General features: G+C 37.7%; 1 protein-coding gene across 1 annotated transcript; it reads left to right on the top strand.

The window, feature by feature from the left end:
* The first annotated feature begins 5,144 nt into the window (after positions 1-5,144).
* On the top strand, positions 5,145-6,715 carry LOC120068841. Its single transcript, XM_039020475.1, has 3 exons — positions 5,145-5,324; positions 5,446-5,562; positions 6,412-6,715. Exons 1-3 carry the CDS (start codon positions 5,304-5,306, stop codon positions 6,526-6,528), a joined length of 255 nt encoding a protein of 84 aa, XP_038876403.1. The 5' UTR covers positions 5,145-5,303; the 3' UTR covers positions 6,529-6,715.
* Positions 6,716-10,860: the final 4,145 nt, after the last annotated feature.

The following is a 10,860-nucleotide window of genomic DNA, read 5'->3' as shown; positions in this document are numbered from 1 at the left end:
AATAAAATGAAAATAATTTTCATTTTGCAAAAAATCCGAAAAATCACTCACGGTGTGAAAGTATATGATCGCTTAGTGTTGAGAGCCTATAAGATAGTGTCTGCCTTCCTAAACGATCGAACACCCACGTACTAAAGGATCGCCTATGATTATCTAAATGATCGCTTATGTTTACTAGACAATCGCTTAGCGCACCGAGCGAAACTAAACGATCGCTTACCATTTGATAGACAATCGCTAGTGTTTACTACACGATTGTGTACATCCACATAAATGATAAGCACCTAACTATACGATAGTCATCCCTTTCTCCCACTTGCTTGTTCGTATTACACAATCGCTTTTCTTCCTCCCCTCTACCAATTCCATCAAAGTCCACCATTTGGATTCTCACTCTGAGAATAACGAAGGCTTCGAGTGGTGGTGTCATCCTGACAGAAATTTGGTAATGCAATTATGTGATGCATGTCTTAGGTTATGCGTTGTTCTCATGCATCATGGTCATGCGTTGGAATGGAATGTATGCATTAATCTCTTATGCAATGACCATGCATTCCTGTCACAAGTTTTCTTGCGCTCTCGCCAAGTATAAGGAGATCGCAAGTTTCTCGGGTGATCCGAGGTCGAACTCAGGGACTTGTAGCTAAATGTTATGCAGTAGTGTGTTTGCGGTGAAGAATAAAAGAATTTGAGGTTGAAAGGCTACACACTACTCCTACTCCTAACTAACAAATTAAGCAGTGGAAGTATGATTGAGAGGTAGAGATGCGGCAACTGTTAACACGTAGTAAAATACATGGAAAAATAGATGAAAAGGCGAGGATTTCTTCACTGCAACACTAAGCTTGACTGCAAGGGTAACCCCAGCTAACACAAACTAAGCGATCATGCTATACACACTTGACGTAGACACATGCGATGTATATGTGATAGTGTCGAGAAGCCTATTTCTAAGCCTCTATATTCCCGCTCACATGCTCTCGCACATAAGCAAGATGACCGCATACCACCATATCCTACTTAAAAGGTGAATACGCTGTGTAGTAGCAAACAGAGCTTATTCTTAAGTTTCCCATTCTTGCTTATGCGATCCAATCCGCTCTCCCAAGACTTAGATTTGGTTTTTAGACTACTCTCCCAAGTATGCCTAAATGATGAATGATGCGCTCATAAGACAAGGTAATCACATAAACCTGGCTGACGTAAGATCATTCCTATCTTTAGTGAATACTTGCTTATATTGCTTAATGTGATCAACTACTTACCCTCCTGGGCAGTTGGTTGCTGCTGATTCTACTCATAAACAAGCATTTCATCCGCTTGTAGACAAGCGTTGCTACAGCTTCATACTAAGCAAATAAAGTTTTCTCACAACACTCGCGCAACGCACACCTCCCGGTGGTTTACTACATGCTTCATATTCCTATGTGGCATGATTAAGTGTGTGATACTCTAACAGTCTTACTTAGTGATGCAATGAAAGTAAAGGATACTAAGTAAATGAAGATGAAGATGGAATCGAAGGAAATATAGAAATGCATTGATCACAAAATGTATTAATCTCTTAAGTGTAATAAAATACAAGGATAGAAGAGATATGGAGGGGCGGATGGAAGCAATGTCTTACTTCCATCAGATGTGTGTCAAGGCTATCGATGGTGCCATGGATGGGTAGTGGAGTAGACTCTCTCGAGCTCTAACTCCGGTGAAGGTTTCAGTCGTCACTCGGAATGATTGAAGGGATGAAGAACTCTCAAGGCTATCTTCTCACGCTTTGGTCTGGATCACAAGGATCCATCCGAAGGTAGAACCTTGGATAATTTGAAGTTCTGCTCAACGACTTCTATTTATAGAGCTTGATCGCCGACAACATTTATGGACCTGCTCTGAATCTGACACTTGTGGCGCGATGGTCCTTTTCTGAATCTCTGCTGCTAACGGCGTGGTAGGTGAAATGTTAACTCACCTTTTGATACTCCCGAGGTATGCGTTTTCTCATGAATTTCTAATATAATCGCCGCGTATTCTACTTAACAGCCCTCATAATTCTAAATAAAAGGTCTATAATGACATGCATTTCTATCCGTCATCAGTCCCGGATTGCTTCTTGTTCTTGTGCTGCTGATCTTGTAGACGACTGTGGTGCTATTAGGCGACTACTTGCTGGACGAGTAAGAACGAGAGGAGTTCATTCGCGTTGGACCGAGTTCTTGTGAAGATAGTCTTCAACTGGAAGTCTCTCGGTCTTTTGTTATTTATTGTTGAAGCATGCTAGTAATTAGTCTTTACAATGCATATCTGTATGTATGTGTGTGTGGTAATTTTGTCATAATAAAATTGGAAAGACCTGCTCCGCTCATAGGTACTCTTATTTAAAAGTTCCTTCAGTCATAACATATACGTGAGCATACATACTATAGATGATGGGTGGAAGTCTGTTTTCTAAAAAATCAAGCCATTTCATGCACTTGATGTTCTTGCCATTGTTGGCCAATCTCCATGACGTAGGACAGTATTCTTGGGTTGGAGCATGTTTGGCATAACTATATAGACAGTTATACAAAGCAACAAAACTTGATGTTTGTTAAATCATTGGGCCTCTGATACTTATGCAATTATGGGCTTGGGAATGATTTCCAACAATAGCTCTATAGCTCTGACATGTCAATGATCATCAATTAGCTGGACGAGCCTACGGTTCTCAATATGTTAATTTAATTTAATTTAATTTAACAAATATTTTTATATGATTGATATAGTTAATTTAAAATCTAAAAGGTTTAATTTAATAATATAGGTGGAGAGATCAATTTTATGTAATTAGGTCAGCTACACATGTAGTGAGTCAGTATAGATACATGTTTGATCATCTTCAACCTAATCAGATACATGAATTCTGAACCCAATTGAATTCTATACATAATTTTTATGTATTTGTCTTTAATATTTTTAATATATTTTGTTATGTTTCAGATTATTTGGGAGCCTTACAAAGTTATCATAGACACTTTGCCCAATTTTTGTACAAATGGTCAAGACATATGGTGAACGATAAGTCCTTTAATATGTTTTCACATTGATGAGTGACATCTTCCTGACAGGTGATCAGACAATTTGGTCCAATAGGATGTCCCAACAAAGTGCAATATTGAACCCCTACTACATGATATTGACCTGAGAACTACATATTGGTCTAAAAAAGTTGCACATTTGGTAGTGCAATGGCATTATCGTAGAAGGTTTATTGCAATGGGGATATCAATTGGGCAATTCGATAGGGATGCAACTCAAGGTTACATCAATTGGTGTAATCATATTACAAGACGCTACATTACTCATTCGGGAACAACTGTGGGTTATCTGGTACATAATTAAATATTGTCTAATTATTTTTTATTTATTTTAAATATCGTCTAATTGTTTTATAATTCATAGAGAGCAAGCTTTGTGATGTTACAAATGATCCAAACAAGGTATTTGTTATATGCAATAATAATGAGAGTTACATAGAGGAGATACATTATATGTACGATATACCTATTGTACTTCCACCAGTTCCTAGGCGTAGGGGACATGCTCGAGTAGAAGAAGACGAGTTTGATGAGGTTGACCATATTGTGGATGAACTACCTCTTATGAGGCAGATGTAGAGGCAGACTGGTTATACTAACCCGATGATGATGATGCTAGCATTTGGTTCAGGATATTGTGATTTAATGGCTGGTCCATCTTCTTCATACATGCATGGATATGGGTGTGACTATAGAGAGCATAACGACTATTTATACTGTTAAGTGCCTGCAGAAGAACCAGAACAACCTAGAGTTCAAAGTCGACAACAACAACCAGTTCGACATCGACGACATCCGCCTTATGTGGACACATTGATTTTATTCTTATTATTTTTAACTGAATGAAAAAAAAAATCAAATTATTGTATTGATAAGGACATTTTATTTACATTGTGTTATTTTTTGATTATGAACAATAGTTATAATATGTAAAAAAAATTGAAAATTTGTTATTTACTATAATGTCTCTTAAAGTTAGAACTGTTAAAGATAAAAAAAGATTAAATTTTTCTTATTACTAAGAAATAGAATGGTAAAATTTTATAAAGTATATTTTTCCTATTAAAAAAAGGAAAGGAAAGGTAAGAGTATAAAATTTTAAAAAATATATTTTTTTCAATTAAAAAAAGGAAAGAAAGATTAAATTATTAAAAAAGGAGGGTTGATCGAGTGTTCAACACTTGACCATTGAATAAAATATTAAAAAAACTTAAAATGTGTTGGTCGAGCGTTCAACACTCGACCATTGCATAAAATATTAAAAAAAAAAAAATATGTTCAACACTCGATCATTTAAAAAAAACAAAATTTTCCAACCACATCACCAAAACTATCATATTTTCATAATTATTTTCAAAACTACAATATTTTGATAAATATTTTCAAAAGTTACAATATCTTCTCAAGTTTTTCACTGTCAGATAGTAAATAAACAAAAAATAAAAGAAAAGAAAAAGCTTGGGGAATTATATTATATGACAAAATCAATCAATTTATTTACAAATATAGCAATTAAAAATAATGCAAATATTGCAATTTGATTTCCAATATTACCATTCCAAAGAACACTAGCCCACCAATGTCAAATTCAAAATTCTCGGACAAGTTGACGACCGGTGACAATTTTGTTATTAATTTCTACCTCTCCGACGATTCATCTTACTTATTTTTATTGATCAAATTCCTTAAGAGATCAGGGTGGTTTTGATTTTCATGAGCATTTTCTTGGTTCTTTTGTTGTGTGCATGAAAAAGGAGTTGAAGAAAAATAAGGTATAGACTATTATCACCGTCTATCTATGATATTGAAGAATAAATAGAATGGGGAGAAGAAGATGGAGAAGAAGAAGAATGGACGAGGAGAAGAAGAATGAAGAAGAAGGTCACGTGTGCATTTCTTCTCATTCAGGTGCACATATATTTTGATCGGGTTTAGGGTTTAGGATTTAGAGATTTTTTTTAGTGAGATTGGCTTTTGAAAGAGTTGGGGTTGTTTTGGACTTTTTATTTATTTATTTATTTTTTCTTTTTTAAAAAGCAAAAACAAAATAAAAAGGCTTACTAGTCCCACGTGGATGGCAGCAAAAGTTGGGTGTTGGGTGCAGCCCGCAAACACCGAACTTTTTCTCTTTTCTTCAGCCCTATCGTGGCCGCCTCGCTCGATAATCTGTCCCCAAAACTCCCTCTTTATTTCTCTCTCCGACGGAAATCAAGCCGTGAAGCTTATGTCACCATGATTTCCATTCTCGCTCAGGTAACAAACCGTCAATGCTCGAATGAATTTTCAGAGCTGATTCGATTCTCTTGCTGTTCTTTGATACGATTTGATCTCACTTTCTTTTCCTTTTTGGTGGATATCTCGAATTTAATTGCAGGAGCGACTGCTTGGTGCTGCATTGGGGAGCGTGTTCGCCGGGGTGGTTGTTTTTGAGCAGCGGAAAAGCTTACACCGGTCCATTTCCGAAAACTATCCACCAACCACCCAATCTCCGGTAAGCGTAAATTCCCCTTTCTGTAACCCTAATGATCATCCTTTCATTTTTTTGTGTTTAACCATTGTTTCGGGACAATTAAGATGGTCCTGTATTGAAAGGTATATGAAAATTTAGATCTTTGAACATTTGGATGCTTGGGTTTTAGGGAGAAGAGAATGAAAGGAATGAAATCATCAAATTTTTCATAATGCCATTTTTGTTAAATTGGTGTTATATATGCCATTCGTGCTAAATTTTTATTTCTTTTCTATATAAAACTGAGAAATACATATTTTGAATATTTTAAAATCAAATATTAACCAAAATTAAATCTATTTCGAGCATAGTTCATCCTAGAAAAATATAAAGATCTGTATAAAACTATGCTCTTTACTTCGTTAGTGAGGATGCAGTTGTAAAACACCATTTTAGGACCATGGGTATCAAGAAAATTCGTTATTTGCTGTCACTTTGGATGCCTTGATATGAAGCATTTTTATTGCAGAAATCCGAGTGTATACTCCTTGGACATTTGTAATAACTGGGTTCTCAACGATCTTTGAGAAAATGTTAATTTAGAGGCAGAAGTGTCACAGTATTAATGAATTCAATATCCAATCTTTGTCCACAGGACTAGAATAAGATATATGGTACCCCTGAATTTTGCCCATTTGAGAATGGTGAGTGATGTGGAGAGTCAGAGTTTTTGTTATTTTGAAGGAATATTGAGATTATATTTAATCTAATCTTTATTCTTGTCCCGCAAGATGTCTTGCCAGGCAATGTAGAATTCTTTAATGCAATGCCTATCATCTTTGAATTTATCAATCCATTTATCTAATAGCATCCTCTTTAAAACTACTTTAGGTGAGAAAACCTGTACTAGCAAAGAAATCTGGCCCGGAGTTTTCGCACCTATGGAATAGAGCTATAGACCAGACATTTGGACCCGTGATTCAGGCTTTCAGTTCACGGGGATGGTGATATGTTGAGAATGGTTTCTTTCATCAATGTATTTAACATCAATTCATGAAACATGTAAGGAAACAGAATTTTAAATTTTCTAGTTTTAACATTTTGGATTATCAAAGTATTGATGTTATGACCGTGGGTCAAACTCATGAGCATAAAGGCCTTTAAAGCAATAAAAGCTTTCTTTTTCTTTCTATAATCTGTACTTCCCTTTTCCCATATATTTCAATGAGAAGTCACGTGTTTAAATTGTTAACATAGTATTATGGGGAATGAGTAGTGGAATATTTGGTTAGTAGCTCCTCATATGAGCACGGATGAGAATGCAATCAGTTATACAATGCTAATGCTCATTAACTGATGGCTGGCTAATTACTGTTGTATAATAATCATAGAAAAGATATGATTAACTAGCACCTCGGTTTGTTGCTATGAAACACAAGTGCAAAAAAGTATCTATCCCTTCTTCAGTTTCTTGACTAACAGAAATCGAATTTCTGAAAGTTCTGCTATTGGAGATTTTGTATTTGTTGCTAATATTTTTTGGTTAGAATTTGGATTTTAGCCTGTACTATCTTTTACTAGCCAATAGAAGGTAATTGTTTTGACGTAAATCTTGTTCAGCTAGTTGTCTGACTAATTGGCTAGGCTATTGGAGATCACGACATACATTATGTATATGAAGGCTATCTATGCTAATGAAACAGCATACATTCTTTGGAAAGGCTTCTGATTAGGTTGATGAGTATATTAGCAAGAAGTTGGAAGGCTCATTTCAAGATAGGCTTTGGAAAGGCTCATGCCTTACAATAAGACAATAAATTTGATTGGGCTTTTTGAATTTGGTCATGCTTCTAGTTTCAATATTATATGGGGGTGCTGTATTAGGGGGCTGCTTTGATTCTGCTAACCATTTTATCTTGATAAGTGGCAGGTTGAGACTTGAGAGGCAAAGTTTTAGCTTCTAGGATTTAAGGCGATGCATCCACTTTCCCCCTTCATCCTTAATCTTTCTATTTATGTTTGTAGAAAGAAGAGCATTATTGAGCACTTTTGTAGTTGGGAAGAAGAACTCTTAGGTTCAAAGAGGTCATATTGGCTTCTCTAGAAAGAGAGTAAAGGTTTGGGTAGAGAGAACAAAGGGGTATGTTGTGAACCCTTAGCTTCAAAGAGTTCATATTGGCTTCTCTAGAAAGAGTAATAGGTCTAGGGTTGACCATCCCCCTTCTTCCATTACTATAGCTTTTCCTCCCTATTCTCCAATTGGGGAGAGAGATTTTGGAAGTTGCTATGGGATTAGCTTTTCAAATGTTTTTCCAGGGCAGATTTTTCTTGAGCACTTTTCCAACTCCAATTAGCAATAAGGTATTGGTTTTTTAAGAAAATATTGCCCAAACTGAGGCCTCTGACGCAACTAAGTATATCTATCCAATGAAAGTTACAAAGAATCTTCTCAAGGCACTTAGTAAGTGGGATGGTAGAAAGAGAGGCATGAATTAGAGTTAGCCTTTCCGTCTTTGGAGTATCTTTTAGATTTTAGTGAAGATAATGTCCCAAACTAGGGATTTTCAGGGTTGCCGAGGAGGGAAACTCTGAGGTTGAAGGTAGGTAAGACTCTCTCTCTCTCGATTAAAGTCAGGAAGAGTCTGTTGGGTTCTTCCCTGCAACAAACAATCTAACAAATATATAGAAGAGAGAAAACAAGTAGAAAAAAGAGGAATGAGAGTAAGATGATTTTATTTATGAACATTCTCCATGAAGCTTCCAACAGTCATAAAAAATAGAGAAATAAACACTCCTAAAATGTAGCAACACTTCCTCTTAAAAGAAACAAGATGATAGAGCAAAAATGGAAACAAAATGACCTAGCACATTAGAGAGAGCTGGGTGGTCCTCTCCTGCAAAAGCTCTCTCAGCTTCTACCCAAAATATTCCCTGAAATGCCTGCTCCCTTCTGCTGTCCTTATATAACGGTTTTGTGGTCCCTAACTGACTGTCTCTCCCTCTGCCACCTTACCTGGCTGGCCATTTCCCTTCCTACCCTTGCGTTTATAGGTGTAAATAATTTGAGGCTTTACAATACCTCCCCTCTTGACATGGACCTTGTCCTCAAGGTAAAAATGAGGAAATTGTTGGTTCATGATATGGACAGCCTCCCATGTAGCTTCACTCTCAGACAACCCCTTCCATTTTACAAGCCATTCGTTGGTTGCTAGTTCCCCATTCCACCTCACTCCTAAGACTGTCTCTGGCGTGGTTTGCAGCTCGAATTCTTCTGTCAGTATTGGGAGATTTTGCTGAATTTGGTGGCCTTGTCCTAGCTTTTTTTTTTTCAGTTGAGATATGTGAAACACATTGTGGATCACGGCTTTGGGAGGCAAAGCCAATCTGTAAGCCACCTCTCCAATTCGTTCGAGGATTTGATATGGTCCATAGAACCGTGGTACCAATTTCTCACTTCTTTTCCTTGCTAACGATCTTTGTCTATAGGGTCGTAACTTCAAATAAACCTCATCCCCAATTTCAAAGTTCAATTCTCTTCGATGCTTATCCGCTTGTTTCTTCATACGATTTTGAGCTATTATCAGATTTTCCTTCAAGGCATTAAGTGCCAAATCTCTTTCTTGTAGCTGCTGTTCTATTGAGTTGGTGGATTTTCGATCTCCATACGAGACTAGAGGAGGAGGAGGTCTTCCATAAACTGCTTGGTATGGGGTGGTCTTTATAGAGATGTGAAAAGTGGTGTTATACCAAAGCTCAGCCCAAGCGATCCATTTGTTCCATTTCGTAGGCTGTTCATTGCAGAAGCATCTGAGGTAGGTTTCTAGGCATCGGTTCACCCTCTCTGTTTGTCCATCTGTTTGGGGATGGAAGGAGGTGCTTCTCTTCAGCTGTGTCCCCATGGTTACAAACATTTCTTTCCAGAAATTGCCTAAGAATATTTTGTCTCTATCCGTTAAGATCGAGAGGGGAACTCCATGGTGTCAAACCACCTCTTGAATGAATATTTCTACTACCTGTTTGGCCGAGAATAGATGCTTGAGAGGGATGAAATGTGCATACTTGCTTAATCGGTCCACCACTACCATGATAGAGTCATATCCCCCTGCCTTTGGTAAGCCTTCCACAAAGTCCATACTCCATTCTTCCAGAACCAAGCAAGGAATGGGAAGTGGTTGCAATAACCCAGCTGGTGATAAGGATTCTGTCTTGTTTCTTTGGCAAATTTCACATCCTTCTACATATTTCTTCACGTTAAACTTCATTCCTTGCCAGAATAATTCCCCACTCATCCTTTTGTAAGTCCTTAGAAACCCGGAATGGCCTCCTAATACTGAATCGTGGAACGTATGCAACAATGAAGGAATCAAGCTAGAGTTCCGAGATAGAACCAATCTGTCTTTGTATAGTAACCTGTCGTGCTGCCATTTATACTTAGGTTTTCCCTCCGGATCCTTCTTCAAGATGGCTATTATCCCTTGGAGCGCCTTGTCCTCTTCCACTTCTTTCAGCACTACCTCAATGTTTACTAGGGGTGGGGGTTGTTAAGACACAAAATTCCGCTGAATTTGGCACTCCAGATAAGGCATTAGCAGCTTTGTTTTGTAGGCTTGGTTGATAGAGTATCTCAAAATCATACCCTAGCAGCTTTGTTAACCACCTTTGGAACTGTGGTTGGACTTCACGTTGTTCAATCAAAAACTTGAGAGCTTTTTGGTCTGATACCACGGTGAACTTGTTCCCTAGTCGGTAGTGTCTCCACTTTTGCCAACTAGCACTACGACCATTAACTCTTTCTCATATATGGATTTGGCTTGGGCCCTTGCTGATAACTTTTGACTGAAATAAGCTATAGGTTTCGACTCTTGAGATAGCATAGCACCTAATCTGAACCCTGAGGCATCGGTCTCTATTACAAATGACTTGGAGAAATCGAGAAGAGCTAATACTGGGGCTGTCACCATGGCTTGCTTCAGCTTATCGAACGCCTGTGTGGCTTCTTCATCCCACACAAATGAATTCTTCTGAAGGAGTCTGGTGAGGGGGGTTGCAATGCTCCCATAACCCTGCACAAACCTTCTATAATAACCAGTGAGCCCCAAGAAACCCCTCAGCTCGGTCACGCTCTTTGGTTGGGGCCATTCTCTCATTACTTTGATCTTACCATCATCGACTTCCACTCCTTGTGCTGAAATCCAATGGCCTAAATATTGAATCCTGGTTTGACAAAATGTGCATTTCTTCTTGTTGGCAAACAATTTATGGTCGCGAAGGATGTTGAACACTACCCCCAAATGAGTTTCATGTGTCGAGATGTTGGGGCTGTATACCAAAATATCGTCA

This window comes from Benincasa hispida, unplaced genomic scaffold (genome assembly GCF_009727055.1).
Source record: "Benincasa hispida cultivar B227 unplaced genomic scaffold, ASM972705v1 Contig118_3, whole genome shotgun sequence".
Classification (NCBI taxonomy): domain Eukaryota; kingdom Viridiplantae; phylum Streptophyta; class Magnoliopsida; order Cucurbitales; family Cucurbitaceae; genus Benincasa; species Benincasa hispida.
The sequence above is the reverse complement of the archived record's forward strand: the minus strand, read 5'-3'. Positions and strand labels throughout refer to the sequence as shown.